This window comes from Giraffa tippelskirchi, chromosome 2 (genome assembly GCF_054371585.1).
Source record: "Giraffa tippelskirchi isolate mGirTip1 chromosome 2, T2T-mGirTip1v1.2.pri, whole genome shotgun sequence".
Classification (NCBI taxonomy): domain Eukaryota; kingdom Metazoa; phylum Chordata; class Mammalia; order Artiodactyla; family Giraffidae; genus Giraffa; species Giraffa tippelskirchi.
The window spans coordinates 118,251,166-118,267,499 of NC_137276.1; the positions used below are offsets into that span (position 1 = coordinate 118,251,166).

Sequence of the window (16,334 nt, forward strand, 5' to 3'; positions counted from 1 at the left end):
TAGGTCAGACCCATCTAGATAATCTCTCTTCTGACTGACTTCAAGTTAACTGAATAGGGACTTTGGTTACATCTCAAAATCCCTCCACCTTTGCCAGATGATGTAACTAATCACAGAGGGACACCTCATCGTACTCCTGGATCACCCACATTCAGAGGGCAGAAATTATACAGTGTGGGCACACCAGGGGGCAGGAGTCTTGGGGCAATCTCAGAATCCTGCCCACCACACCATTTAATGAAAATCCCTGAGCTAGGCACTTTATATACATTATCAATTTAATTTCATTCACTTCTGACAGCATTCATATGAAGTAGTTATTATTAATCCATTTTACAATTGAAAAAAAAAACAATGTGAATTAGCCATGTGCCCTTAGGCAAAAACTTCAGCACTCTGTGTTCACATTCACCACTGGAATATAGAAATGCTATTACCTTCCTTATGTATTACATGGAGTTATAAAAAAAAAAAAGGACAAATGAGAAAACACTTGGGAAATTATTCTGAAAATTAAAGTACCATGGATCTGCAAGGTATCTTATATGCCTGCGAATGGTTCTTTTGACTACAAAAATATATTTATACTTCAAATGTGCTAGGGAGAAGGGCACGGAAGTGAGATTTTGAAAAGACATAAGATTTGGGAACTGTAATGTTAAGTCTCTTCATCACTCTCTGGACTTCCATTTCCTCACTTAAATAATAAAATGAAGGGGCTGGGATAAGGTATGTGTAAGGTCTATTTCAGAACTAAAACTATTCTATGAGTTTGTTTTATATTTATATTAAAGATCTGAATGCAGGGGAAAAGCCATTGTTTTAGCTGCAACCCTGTAGTACCTGGAAGAATGTGAGGAAACTCTCCCAGAGCAGTTGTTAATGATGCTTGGGAAACATTAAATTATAATAATGTACCTCCACCTCTGGATGCCCCTGCCATCAATAAAATAGAATCTCTTTGTAAGGGGTAATAAAAAATAGAAATCATGGTTTATCCAGACATATAGAAAGCCCAGCTAATTAACTACTGAGCCATATCTCCAGGGACCAAATATTCTGGTTGATTCTGTATATCACTGTCAAATAGTTAAGTCAATGAGGGAGTCCATTTACATGTTACTTGCTACCATCTTGGATGAGACAAAAAGAGTATGAAATTAAAAGAGGAATAAAATTTCTTTCTCTAATTAAAATTCCAGAGAGCAATATTAAACCCCAGTCCCTCAATCTGCTTCAATCAAGTGAGAATAATAAAGATCACGGATATAAATACATATCAAGACCCATATAGAGAAACACATCCTTGGCAAGACAGCTGACATGCTGAAATTGCTCACAAGGGCCCTTCAATCCATCACTGTGCAGCAGAGATAAAAGGGGGAAATAATCAATTCCAGGACTGCAAAGTGTAAGCATAAAAGTCATAAACAAAAGCATCATTAAACAAGAAGTGGAATCATAGCTCTGGGTATGTTAGGTTGAATGTGGGTGAGCGTTTTCTTTTTTCCTAAGGATCCCCTTGCCAATTTGTTCAACACATTCATTCAATTCACGGCATTTAATAGGTGCTATTTTTTTAAAGTGGGGAATCTATCTGAGACCATTAGAATACTCAGGACTCACAAATGAGAAGGGAGAAATGCAAATTGCTCTATTTTTAACTAAACGGTGTTTCAAAACTAAGATAGAACATTAAGATGCTCTAACAACAGATCATGCTGTTTATCACAAGGTATGCTTGTTCTATGCTGAGCAAGAAAGTCAATACCTCTCTGAGACTAAATAAATCTTTCAAAGTACCCCAGTTTCACCTGGTAAAAAGCCTGTTTCAACATGTAAGCAAACCCCACAGTCTTTGAAGTGTTCAGTTCCATAACAGAGTTGGTGGTGCGCTTTCAAAGTGGAATCTATTTACTCTGATCCAACAGTGACTTAAGCTGATAGCATGCCATAAACAGAAAGGAAAACAGAAATAAAAGTCTCAGCCCAGGATGGTAAATAGATTTTATTCTTGGACTGGCTCTGATCACTTGGTATAGGCTGCCTGTAATACGGTCTGGGAATCTCAGAGCCCTACTGACATCAGTGAGCAAAAATGCTGTCATCAATTAGCAATTTCTGATATGAGGAAGGAACCGGACTTAGGGAGGTGAGGGAATGACAGCATATGTCCCACAGCTAGGTAAAAGTCCCAAAAGAGTTCTATCTTTTTGAATTCCAGATTCTTCAATAGTTTCCAAAACCCTCTAAGAACTTTGCAAGAAAAAGTTATTTCATAATCCCAGGAGTATACATTAATTTTGATGACATTTGAACTGGTAATAATGAACCTTGAACACCTGTCAAGGAAATTCCTTGGAGGCCCAGTGGTTAAGACTTGGCACGTTCATTGCAGGGCCTCGGGTTCAATCCCCAGTCGGGGAACTAAGATCTCTCCAAGCTGAGTGGAAGGGCCAAAAATAAAACAAATAAACAAAAAACACTTGTCAAATAAAATAGGTTTTTCAGAGCATACACCTTCTCCTTCAGAAATTAATCTAAGAAATCCAATGAGTTGCTCCTTTGTGGAAAGCATCCTGAATATTTGGAAGAATATTCTGTCTTCCATAGATTCGACCACAATACTATAATCAATGAATTATTTTTCACTCTTAAATGAGGCTTACCTGATCAAAAACATGAAGCATGAAACAAACGTTCATCATAAGTCAAAGGTTTAGAGTAAGCAGGTATGATTTACTAGTGAGACATTGACAGAGAATCCGGAAGTGAGGTTTTTGGTCTGACCACTCATGGAGTGACTTGGGAAGTCAATTCATTGAAGTTTTTAATGTCTTGTTTCCATCACAGCTGAGGCCATCAGCTTATCTATGGCACTCAACACCTTAGAGCTGATGACCTCTTTTTGCTATAAGTTCCTTTCAGGTAATCAGTATTAGTGAGATGCTCATCATACTCACTGGGCAAAAAACATACATTTTTAGCCTTGCCTAAAAGGTTATCCATAACTTTGATGCATATTGCTGAGATATCCAGTCATCCCTGCCCTTCACCATCAGTGGGTTATAATATCCTTACTTGCTGTGGTCATTCATTCATAACTCTGATGAAACCATTTCACATGCTTGACTTAAAGTCCATGGCAAGGTTCTCGGTCCAGTGGCAAAAGATTCGAAGGCTGCACTAAACAGCCACCTCCTCTGACAGGTTTTCTCTTTTCTGATCATCTACAGCATGTCCTCAACTTTGATGAATGTTAAATTCCTCAGTAGAAAGATTTGACTTTTTCTCCTTTCATATCTCTACAGTACTTGACAAAGTCATGTCTAAACAAATAAATAAATTTTGAATACCAGTGAATATGATCTTTTCAGCCCCTGCCTCAGTTCCAAAGAGCTTGCATGTTCCCATTTCCATCAACCAAGGAAAAGAATATTTCCATCAGATACTACTTGCAGCTCGTAGTTGAAAAGAAGGATAAAGTGTGGGGTGCTAGTAAATATGGCACCAAGAGCACAGGGAATACTACTGAAGATAAAATAATCAACCAGGACCTACTACATAGCAGAGGGAACTCTACTCAATACTCTGAAATGACCTATATGGGAAAAGAATCTTAAAAAGAGTGGATATATGTATATGGATAACTGACTCACTTTGCTGTATACCTGAAACTAACACAACATTATAAACCAATGATACTCCAATAAACATTTTTTAAAAAAAAGGAACACAAGAAACTAGCTTTCCCCCTCCACTAAATATCCAATAAATATTCAAAAAGATAGAAGTTTATATCTATACTGGGAGCTAGAGAAAGTACTTGTGCATAAGTCATAAGTTTTAAGGAATTTATGCCAGATCTTATCTTACAGATGAGACTAGTCTGAAAGAAAATTTTGACGTCTAACACATGATCCAAATTCCCACTCTCTATTTGAGAGAGACACGATAGTGAACTGAAGAAGTAAGCAGGAAAATATCTCACTAAATCCTTGCTGATATCACCTAAATCAGGGAGGGCTGGAGCTGAAGCAGGCCATGCAGTTGGCAGACAACACAATGCTTGCACTCACATGTCTGTGGACTGGCAAGCACCTGGACACCTCTACTGTACTGCAGGCAGCAGGTTTTATTTGGTCAGTTCATGGGTTGGGATACTCGAGCAAAGAAAATGAAGTAAAGACAACCACTGTCCCAAGCATCCTATTCATATCCACTCCTTGGGATGAAGCTTCCTGCCAGAACTACCTAAAACTCCATCAATATCATATTTTTCTAGGGGAAAGAGACATCTGGACTGGTTCTATTGCTGTAACATTCTTTGTTTGGCTTTCTTCTCTTCTTGTATTTTAAACCTAAGCCCTCTAGATACATTTGCTCAAGGAGCCTTAAATGTTTCTGACGGAAGCCAGCTCAGTTCCTATAGAGCACAAAACAAACGTCCAACTGAGAAGACAGGTGATACAAACACAGTATGTGGTCGGGTATGGGCGTGATGGGACCTGTGACTGGGGTAACTGTGACTTACTGTTTAGTTTTGGCAGGTTGCTACTAAATGGAAAGTTGCTGGTATATCATAATTTCTCAACAAATATTTGCTGTTATTGGAATGAGAAACTCTAGAAACCATACCAGAACACAAAACACCAGTTAAAAAGACAGACAGATCATGAAAAAAAGAATGAGAGGCATGAAAGACAAACAAAAACAAAAGTAAAAACATAAAACAGATCACGTAAACAAAAGCAATAACATCCTTAATCAAGAAATAAGAGGGAGAAACTTAACCTATTCGTAAGAGTCTTCAGAATGATAAGTGTTCATGGCATTCCAGAAAGAGAAAGAGATCCAAGTCTAGTCATAGTCCATTGCTTTTTTCTAACCTTAGACGATAAGAAAGACTTATACAAGAATTCTGGAAATATTAAAGTCAGTCTTATTCTTGTTCTCCTCAAAACTAAATACTGATGAACAATACTTCCATATCAGGTGTAAAAATCCACAAGAGTATAGTTCACACTCTGACAAGAAATAGCCAGAAATCTTACAGACTCTTAACTTCAAAGTAACTGTAATTTGTGTTAAAAGATCAAGGAATTGATGGACAATATTCATAAATGGATGGGTAATTTCAAAAAAGAGACAGAAACTATATATAGAAGTCAAACTGAAATGCTAGGAGTAAACAAAAAACCATGATGTAAGAGATTTTTTAAAATTCTTTTCCCTTATCCATCCACTTTTCATACAAGGGCACTAATCCCACGATGAGGACCCAACACTCGTGACCTTATCTAAACCTAACTTCCCAAGACCCCATCTCCAAATATCATCACATAGGGGGCTAAGGTTTTAAAAGTAGGAATTTAGGGGAGACACAGCAGTCCATAACAGTTCCTGAGGAGAAGTCAGGTGTAATTCTTATCTTTCTTCCTCCACAGGCAAGGTGTTCTTATCTACTGGTATCTTTCAATACTTTTTCATTATCTTTGATTTTCAGCAACTTAAATGTACTATACATCAGTGTAGTTTTTTGGCATTTATCATGCTTGGTATTCTTTGAGCTTCCTAGATATGTGGTTTAATGTCTGATATTAATTTGGGGACATTCTTAGTTACAGTCCATTCTTTCTTCTCTAGTATATCCACTACACATAAGTTATACCTCTTGTAGTTGTCCCAAAGTTCTTGGATATTCTGGGGTTTTTTTCAGTCTTTTTTCTCTCTGCTTTTCCATTTTGAAAGTTTCTATTGACATGTCCTTAAGCTCAGAGATTCTTTCCTCAGTCATGTCCAATCTACTTACAAGCCCATCAGGGGCTTGAAATTCTTCATTTCTGTTAGAGTGTTTTTAACCACCAGCATTTCTTCTTGGTTCTTTCTTGGAATTTCCATCTCTCTGTTTACATTGTGCATCTATTCTTGCCTGCAGTCCACTTTATACATTAGCACCCTCAGCATGCTAATCATAGTTATTTTAAATTCCCAGTCTGATAATTCCAATATCCTTGTCATATCTAGGTCTGGTTCCAATGCTTGATATTTCTCTTCAAACTGTGTTTTTTGCTTTTCACTATGCCTTGTAATTTTTTTTCTTGGTAGCGGACATGTAAGAGGTAAAAGGAACTATGGTAAACAGACCTTTAGTAATATGGTATTAACGTGTGAGGGTAGGGAAACTCTACCGTCCAGCGATTAGTTCCATCTTTTGGTGACACTGCGCCTCTAAGATGGTAAACTTCACAGGTGCTTCTGAGTCCTATCCCCACCTTAGGTGGAACAAAATGGAAAGAATGGACTGGGCTGGAATTGGGTATTTCCCTTTCCCCACATGGAAGGCTGGAGCCAAACTGGAATTTGGCATTTCCCTTCCTCCAGGTCAATTAGGCTCTGAAAAAATCCCAGTACTTTAGGCTACAGTAAAATCTTAAGGCAAGCTTAGTTAAGGACAGAATACTCTGCTATATTTCAAAATGATTACTCTTCCCCCTCCATCTACTGAAAGCAGGAGGATTCTTCTCCAGTTATTTACTGTTGAGCTCATGGGGGTGAAACTCACAAGAGTATGGGGCTTCCCTAATGACTGGCTTCACTTGGGGTTATTAACTCTCAGACTTGTCTACGTTGAGCCTTCAGTAATTTGTCAACCACAGTTCAGGTTTTCCTCCTCTTGGTACTGGTTCCCACAGAGGTTTCTGTTCCTGGGCTCCTGCTGCAGTAAGTTTTGGTTCTCTGTATTTACCTGTCTATCTCTCCAATTTTGGAGGCAGGAATTTATCAAGACTTACATTTATCAAAACTTGTGCTCAGTCGTGTCTAACTCTCTGTGACTCTGACTCCATGAACTGTAGCCTGCCAAGCTCCTCTGTCCATGGAATTTTCCAGGCAAAAATACTGGAGCTGGTTGCTATTTCCTTCTCCAGGGGATCTTTCTGATCCAGGGATCAAACCTGCATCTCCTGAGTCTCCTGCATTGGCAGGCAGATTCTTTACCACTGTGCCACCTGGAAAACTCTTTATCAAAACTTATCAAATTATGTATATTAAAAATATGGGTTCTGCAGCATACAAATTATATCTCAATGAACCAGACTTTCAAAAAATTAATGAAAAATAAATATATAAACAAGCAAAGACTGGAACAGAACAGAACAAAATATAAAGGGTCCTGCAGAGAAAAGCTTGTGACCCCCAAATTTTATAGGCAGTCATTTTACCAAAGAGCAGTAGAAAAAGGTTTTCAGAAAATACCTTAGTAATTTTCCTGAATGGAATACCTGGGTCCTGTGACAGAATAAAGGAATGTATTTCAAAAGAAAGAACCCAGAAACACTGATTAATTATATAATTGTTGTTCTATGTGACAAATATATATGTGATGACAAACAGATCCACCAAAAGTATAAATGTGATGACAAACAGATCCACCAAAAGCTGTATGCTACCCTTACGTGTTGGAAAAAGGAGCCTTCTCCTCTCCTTTTTTTTAATGTAAAAGAAGATAATCGTATGAAAAGGATGGAAGGAGTGAAGGAGGGAATTATGCCATTGATTATCCTAGAGAAATTCAACTGTGATGCATTGGAAGATGACATTACTGAATTCCTCTCTTCCACAAAGAGGAATAAACAGTTATATTGCTGCCACTGATACTGATGAGTTTAATATGATTTTAAATTAAAATCTTTTCAAAAGTCAGTTAACAAATGCCATATGCTATCTATTTAAAGCCCTTTGGAACATATATCATTTACTCTTTTGCATTTAATTTTTATTTTATCAAAGACGTACTTGTGGTGTAACACATTAAAGGCAGAGTGTCCATAAAGTCAAGAAATAAGTATACTATCAATTACTTTTTACTGACTGAAGATGGCCCTGAATGTGTTATGTTTCAGACTTCATGGACCCTCTGAAGTTCTGTATGTAGGGATGAACAGCAGTGGTCCTCTGCCCACAACATCCATCTCTTTGCTCTAATTCCTGCTGCCTGAGGGCAGTGACTTTCAGCTGTTTCTTCTTCACCTATTTTCCTCCATATTTCCAAATAACATGCTTGTTTTGTTATTTCTTGACTTTTTTCAACTTCAGATATTATTTGCTGACTTTCTAATATGGAAGACAAGATTAAGACCTTTGCAAAGTCAGATAGGCATATATATACACACACACACACACAGAGTTCATCTCCCCCTATTCTGCTATTATAGTTGCAGCTGTTATTCAGACTGTCATAAATACAACATATTATTCACAGCTGGGCCATGTACTGACCATACATTTCTTTTTGGATACCACTTGTTCTTTTCCAAAAGTTAATGCTTGTTTGTTTTTTTTTATCATCCTAGGTTTCCCTTGCTGCCAACCTGGGTTTTAACTTTCTCCACCTGAATAAATCTATGGTCCATCTGTTTTCTGGATTCTAAAATTTTTTGCTATCATATCCATTCCTGTTCTCTGTCCATAAATCTTTATGCAATTGTATCCTTTTACCATCTTCTGAGTGGTATTTCAGAAGGAAGCATCAGTAAGCAAGTGGGGGCCTGTCAACTGCCATGTTAAGCCAAAGCCCCTCCCAGTGTCAGTAACTGACTGGGCCAGGCAGACACCTGCAAGAGTGCGGGGGTGCACACCAGGTGGGGTTTGTGGTCAGTAGCAAATCCGGTATCTTAATGCATCTTCTAGATCACTGAGGCCCCATCCTCCAGGCCCTGTTACTCCTGATGTGCTCAGATCCCGTTCCTCTTGTAATTGGAGGAGATGTTTGTTTACTTAAAATACAGTTACTTCAATGGATGAGAAGAAGGCCCTTGGCCTTGCACCTACCTTCACGGCACTGAAGCAGAACACGTGCAACACAGCCGCAGCGGACGCGCTCCGGGCCACACTGTAAACAGCTGACAGCGCCCCAGAAACAGCTGGAACACAAACAACCAGAGTCCCCTTCTGGATTGGCAGGTCTCACAGTCAATACATATGGTAAGAAAGTGAAATCTGTAACTTTCAAATACAAAATGCCTGCCAAAGGGGCAAAGAAGCAACGCACAGGGCAGCCGAAAGGCACTGGGTGACGCTTAGCACAAGAAAGACACCGATCTTTAACTAAAAACTCGGGAAGACCACAGTTAGAAAGAATTTTTGATAACTTTTAGAAGACTGTGAACCAGTCATTGTGGAGGTGGGGAGACCTTGTTGCTTATAGTTGGAAGCTCCTGGCCCAGGAAAGATCAGGGATGTGATTTCAGCAGAAGAAAGGAGAGAGAGAGACTAATATGGAGATGGAAATTAGACACAGATAGGGATAGATAAATAGACAGATAGATGATGGATGAATACATAGATGAGAGACAGACAGAAGAAAGACAGATAATAAATGGATAAATAAATAAATAGATGAAGACATAGATGTATAGATAGATGGGTAGATGAATGATAGCTAGATAGATGAATAGATAGATACATAGATATTAATAGATGAATAGATGACAGATGAATAAACAGATTAGATAGATAATAGATGGATACATACACAGATATATAGTGATGAATGAATAGATAGCTAGATAGTTTAATAGATAGATGAATAAATGGATAGATAGATAAATAGAACAAGCCAGCACTCCTGTGTGTGTAGGTGTGTGTGTATGTGTGTGTACGTGTGTGTGCATGTATACAAGGAGGAGGTAGCTGTAACAGATCACCCGCTATGCTCTAATGCTTTACGTACATGTCTTCATGAAATCCTCACAGCAACCCCATGAGATCAGTGTGCTAGTTTCCATTTAGAGAAGAGTAAGCTTTAAAGGTAAGACATCTGGGTAACGTCTCAAAGTAAGCATTAGATGAAGCTTTACCCACCTTGGTCAGAATCTAAGGTACACACCAAATGAAAGGGCACAGGTCACCTGTCTGTACAGCACTGCACACAACACACACTCACGATGTCACACCCACATGCTCCCAGACTAACTCAGTCAGGCACGTGCTCAAATACACATGCTCACACGCTAACCTCCACTCACTAACGTTCACACACATTCACACATACAGCTTTTCCAATGAAGAATTAGAGGGTCCCTAAACCAAGTCCAAGATTCCCTGGTGGCTCAGATGGTAAAGAATCTGCCTGTAATGCCGAAGACCCGGGTTCGATCCCTGGGTCCGGAAGATCCCCTGGAGAAGGAAATGGTAACCCACTCCAATATTCTTGCCTGGAGAATCCCATGGACAGAGGAGCCTAGTGGGCCATATTCCATGGGGTTGCAAGGAGTTGGACATAACTGAGCGACTCACAGTTTCAGTTTTAAACCAAATCCAAAGCTCATAGAATTCTACACTTCCCTATTTTCTGCTTGTGTCAAGCCAGATGGGCCACTTTCAATTGGGCCAGATGAATCTAGAAGGGCCCACAATCAACCTAACCAACCCAAGCTGAAGTCCTTTAAGGCTGAAGGCAAAGAAAACCTAACTGTCCAGGTTTCATTCCATGCCTGAGGCTATTTAGCCCTTATCTGAACTTGGGATTCTTTTATAGAAAGAACAGAATGTAAAAGACTCACCAGAACCTCCAAAAAACAGCATGTCAATTTGCTCCAAAAGATATATGCAGAATGTGTTGATCTGCGGGAAGAGTCCAAGGAGGGAGATTGCAGGGAAGCAATAGAGAAATACTGAAAGCAAACAGACAAAATTGACAGTGAGCATGCAGGAACAGTGGCCCGGGTTCCACTGCAATCCCACCTCCCTCCCACCTTTCAGCCCAGTCCACCCCGCCCAGGTCCTGGCAACACTATGGCCTCTTCTCCCCCAGCCACTGAAGGAGGCTGAGGCTGAACCAGACACAGGCCCTTGGAAGTAACAGGAGGGGCTGTTGAAGGAGAGCCCAGCAGGCTGGCCCAGGACTGAGTGGACACCTGGGGATGGTAGGTAGAGAGCAGACTGGCCTTTAGTTTGCAAGGACTAACTTGAACTTGGGGGAGATGAGACGGGAGAAAGAGGACCGGGAAAATGACAGGAACATGCAAAACTCAAGGACAGTCAGTAGGGGATCTCTTCCTGCAAGGCTACTGGCTTTGTCACTTCAAGGGCTTGAGCTGTTGTGTCTTCTCTGTTCTCACTGCAAACTCAGAGTTCAGTCAGAACCCAGAGAGGAGCAAGGGAAGGTGGGAGTTAACCAAGAAACCATCACCATGATGCTGTGACACCGAGGGACCTGCTTCTCAGGCGGAGCAGGTCACCTAGGAGGTGAAGGGGGCCCTGCCTGAGAAGAGGAAGACTGCTGGCTCCCCAAACTGTCACAACGCAGTTGGATGAAACACACATGCTACGGGCTTCCCTGGGGGCTTAGACAGTAAAGAATCTCCCGCAATGTGGGAGATCCGGGTTCGATCCCTGGGTCAGGAAGACTCCCTGGAGAAGGGAATGGTAATGCACTCCAGTATTCTTGCCTGGAGAATTCCATGGACAGAGGAGTCTAGTGGGCTACAGTTCATGGGGTTGCAAAGAATCAGTGACTAACATCTTCTATGCATTATAATTCAAAATCTCACAGAGATCATTCGTTCAAGGAAATAACATATAGTCAAGCTGCATTTTATAGCAATTTACCCATCGTTCTCTCTTTCTCAATTCTATTTCAGTTAGGTTTCATAGAAACACAGAAACTTCCATTAGTGGTGGTACCGTACATCTGTCTACCTTTCTGTCTCAGTTTATTGGGTAGAAAATCAATGAAGTTTAATACTGGTAAACCTTAATAAAACTAGGGAAATTTGATTTGAAATCTAAGACGCCTAAACATGGAACTATGTCCAAACCCCATACGTAAACCACAGTGAACAGTGCATGCAGGAAGGATGGGGACCGTGTTTCAGCTATTTCTGAAGAACTGGAAATGCAAACTTTCCACAGTGAAATCGTAGGGATGAGAGTATTCGTGTGTCCCATTATATGGAAAATAGTGGGTTAACTCCACTATAATAATATGGGATAAACCCCACTACAACAATACCAAAAAACTGTTCTAATATTGTGTGGAGGTAAAATTTTAGGCAACAAACATGGCTATGACAAATGAGCCTTTGCTTGGGATTGGAGCCATATTTTGACATACATGGTGATTTTGTTGTAATGTTTTCTGTCACAAGATTTTAACTATATTGTGAAAATCTAGAGATCTGTGAGTAACATGCTTCTCAACCAAAGTCGTCAATAACAAGGGGTAAGGTTAGGGGAGGGATGGATTTGGAGTTTGGGGTTAGCAGATGCAAACTATTATATATAGGATGGATAATTGCCAACAAAATTTCATATGGTTAAAGCTACGGTTTTTCCAGCAGTCATGCACAGATGTGAGCTTTGGACCATAAAGAAGGCTGAGTGCCAAAGAATTGATGCTTTTGAATTGTACTGATGGAGAAGACTGTTGAGAGTCCCTGGACAGCAAGGAGATCAAACCAGTCAATCCTAAAGGAAATCAACCCTGAATATTCATTGGAAGGACTGATGCTGAAGCTGAAGCTCCAGTACTCTGGCCACCTTAGTGAAGAGCCGACTCACTGGGAAAGACTCTGATACTGGGAAAGAAGACTGAGGGCAGAAGGAGAAGGAGACAACAGAGGATGCGATGGTTGGATGGCATCACTGACTCAACGGACATGAGTCTGAGCAAACTCCAGCAGATTGTGAAGGACAGGAAGCCTGGCCTGCTGCAGTACATGTGGGGTCACAAAGAGTCGGATACGACTTAGTGACTAAATAACAACAACCAAACAACCAGGTCCTACTGTATAGCACAAGGAACTATATTCAATATTCTGTGATAAACCACAATGGAAAAGAATATATATATATATATGTATATATATATATATATATATATATATATCTAATTGAGTCACTCTCCAGTACAGCAGAAATTAATGCAACATTATAAATAAACTATACTTCAGTAAAATTTAAAACAAAAACAAAGTTGGCAATAAGACACTATCTGCTAGCCATAACCACACAAGACAATTTCTTTTCTCAGTTTTTATATGAAAGGAAAAATAGAAGAAATAAAGAGAAAGTTAATGGTAGGACATATAGTTTTGAGCATCAAAATTTTAACTTATGTAATGTCAAGAAAACTGACTAGTTTTTCTTAACTTTGGGATTCAAAACCCAGCAGTGAAGATTAGATGGTTTGTTGCATTCTTCATGGCCAGGATAGAAGCAGAGGGAAGGTGCAATGAGATTTCACTAGTTCAAAAACCATACCGAGAATGAAGAACTACCGGGGAAAAATTTTTGGCTGTGAAATAATACAATAATGGCAGCCAAATACTGGAACCTGCACAATGAAACATGGGCAAATAAGTATTTTCTACAAGAAATACATTAGGCGGGGACCTCCCTGGTGGTCCAGTGGCTGAGACTCCATGTTCCCAGTGCAGGGGGCTGGGGTTCCATCTCTGGTCAAGGAAATTGATCTCACATGCTGCAAGCAAGAGTTTGCAAGCCACAACTAAGACTTGGCATAGCCAAATAAATACATAACAAATAGAATAAATATTAACAAAAGAAGAACATTAGGCAATAACACCGAAACTAATAAAGTGGAAAGAAGTGGAACACGATGAAGGACGGCAGGAGGAAAATAAAACGGTACAAGACACCAGAAGTTCTAGCTGAAGATGCCCTGGCCACACCTGCAGAGCAGGAACAGAAGGACACAGCAGAGGAAGGACAGCAGACGATGGGGAGCCCAGGATTTAGGTCATCCCCCGGCGGAAGTAGAGAAGGAAGTCTCTCATCTTTAAAGTCAGAGTGGAAGAGGTGAATGAAAACGCAGCCCAAACCTCGTGGCATTAGTAGGAGGACTGGAAAATTCCACCTGAAGTTGCTGAAATGAATTTGTCTTTTTTTCCAAAAGTGAAAAATAAACAAATCCTTGTGTTTGTTGGCAATTTTCCCTGTGAACAAAGAGTTTTTTCTTAGTGTACTGCTGGGAGGGTCTGTAATTTTCTCTCACATCCTGCCTACTCCTCATGTTCCCTAATAATTACCTTAAATGCGGAAACTTCTGGTACAGTTTCATTTCTTTTCAGGCACAGGGTATAAATAAAAATATTGGAACTTGCTCCTTTCTTCTGTTAAATGTGAATAATAATATTAATTACTATATTTGCACGTGGGGCTGGGGGGAGGTGGGCAGAATTAAAATAACATGGAAATAAAACCAAGAAAAGACCCTGATGCTGGGAAAGATTGAGGGCAGGAGGAGAAGCAGGTGACAGAGGATGAGATGGCTGGATGGCATCACCGACTCAATGGACCAGAGTTTGAGCAAACTCCAGGAGATAGTGAAGGACAGAAAGGCCTGGCGTGCTGCAGTCCATGGGGTCGCAAAGAGTTGGACACAACTGAGCGACTGAACAACAACAACATGAACTTGGTATGACTGCAAACACTGTGTGTCTCCTACATGTCATATCTGTGTTTTAGCATATGGTCCTGACATGGATTACTGGGGCCACGAGACAAGTCTTTACACAAGACCTGGAAATGGGCATCTCAGTGTGCAGGTGAGAGTGGATCCGTCTTAGTCACTGGTTACAAAACCTCCATTATCTCCAAGGGTTACATCATTGAAGCTGCTTTAGTGTAGGTAGCAGGTGATGGTCCTAAAGACTAAAATAAAATGTCAAACTCTCACATTGGGAAAGGACCCATTCAGTACATGGGTCCCTTACAGAAACCTTCTGTAAGTGATGCTGTCTCATCTTGCCCAAGTTCTTCCCACATTAGGGAACTCCTTGCTTCACTAGGCAACCCATGGCCCTACTGGACAGCTCTACACCAAACCACTTCACCAGTCCTGCAGTGAGCTGTAATCTACCTACTAGACAGTGGAAATAGTTATCACAGCTACTCCAACAGAAAATAAAATCTCTCCCATTCCAATCTGGCAGCCTTTTAACCATCTATCTGCAGCCACCATGTGTGCCCCCAGGACCCAAGCATTTCCTCTCTAGGCTGGACATCCCCATTCCCTTGCCCCATGTGAAGACCCCGTGTAGCCCATGTGACCACACTTCTCAGAGCACACTGTGGTGTTGTTGCTGCTCTTCTTGAAATACAGTACTAGGGACTGCAGACCTCTTGGCTTTCTCATCCAAAGGATGATTACAAAGCCAGTCGCACTCACAGGCTTTTGTTGAAGTTACCCAAATGCAAAGTAATAAAAATTTCAGCCCAGAGGTCAGCAAAGGAAATGAGCGCTAGAAAGGTCTTTCACCTTACTCGTGGAGGAGAAAACAAAGACTTTCTCCTTATAATGAAAGAGAAGTGATATTCTGAACATATTTGAAAGATCATAAAAGAGAAATAAATTATGTAAGAATATCACCCTGAGTGCTTCTATTCCCTGAATTCACCCCTCAGCCTACAAAAACAACTAGTCCCACCACTGACTTTGTCTTTCTTCTTGCGTCAATTTTATTCTCCTGCTTCCTTATCTCTTGGAAGGTTCCTTATCTCTTCACTGTCTAGTGGGTGGATGGAAGCTCACTGCAAGGCTGGTGAAGTGGTCTGGTGTAGAGCTGTTCCTTATCACTGCACTTTCTCCTCCTTCTATTGTTCTGTTATCTGATGTTCTCTTCTCATGTCACATGTGGCAAAGAGCTTCTCCAACCTCCCCACCTGCCCAATGGCCACTAAACTCATCTCCTACCCCTGGCTCACTTTCAACCCCTTCTGCCCTAGGAGGCAGAATAGGGTAGCAGACATTATATCTTCCTCTCTTCCTGCTCCTCTTCCTCTGCCACCTCTCCGCACTCTGGTAGGTTGGTGGTCTGAGCAGAAACCAAGAGCAGCAGTGGCGAACAGAGATATTACCCAGAAAGCACAACTCCAGGCACTATTTCACACACTCCAGCATCAGTCAGAAGAGGACCACTTCCTCAGCATGAAGAGCACACGAGCATCTTCAGGCCCACGATGGTAAACGTCTCATGTACTCCGTTCCTATTTTTCTCATGTGCTTTCTCTTAAGATGCTCCTTGTCGAATGGGTTAAATTGCGCCCCTCCAAAAGATGTCAGAGTCTGAACGCCAAGGACCTGTGAATGGGACCTTATTTGGACATGGGGGTCTTTGCAGATTACCATTACGATGAGATCATTAGGATGGGCTTTAATCTAATGTGACTGAAATCCTTATAAACAGGGGAAATTCGGATACAAAGACAGATGCACACAAAAAGGGCCGATGGATAATGTGAAGAGATACAGGGAGAAAAGAGAGGGCTACTGGCAGGCCAAGGAGAGAGCCTGGAGAATATCTTCC

The 16,334-nt window shown here is 40.7% G+C and overlaps 1 protein-coding gene across 2 annotated transcripts in view; it reads right to left on the reverse strand.

The window, feature by feature from the left end:
• PCNX2 (pecanex 2) overlaps positions 1-16,334 on the reverse strand; it is a 308,594-nt gene that overhangs the window by 189,256 nt on the left and 103,004 nt on the right. For both annotated transcript variants that reach the window (XM_081570388.1, XM_081570387.1), the window contains 2 exons: positions 10,566-10,676; positions 8,833-8,924 (listed from right to left, as the gene is read on the reverse strand). In XM_081570388.1, coding sequence (XP_081426514.1) covers positions 8,833-8,924; positions 10,566-10,676 — 203 coding nt within the window. The remainder of the gene's footprint in view (positions 1-8,832; positions 8,925-10,565; positions 10,677-16,334) is intronic.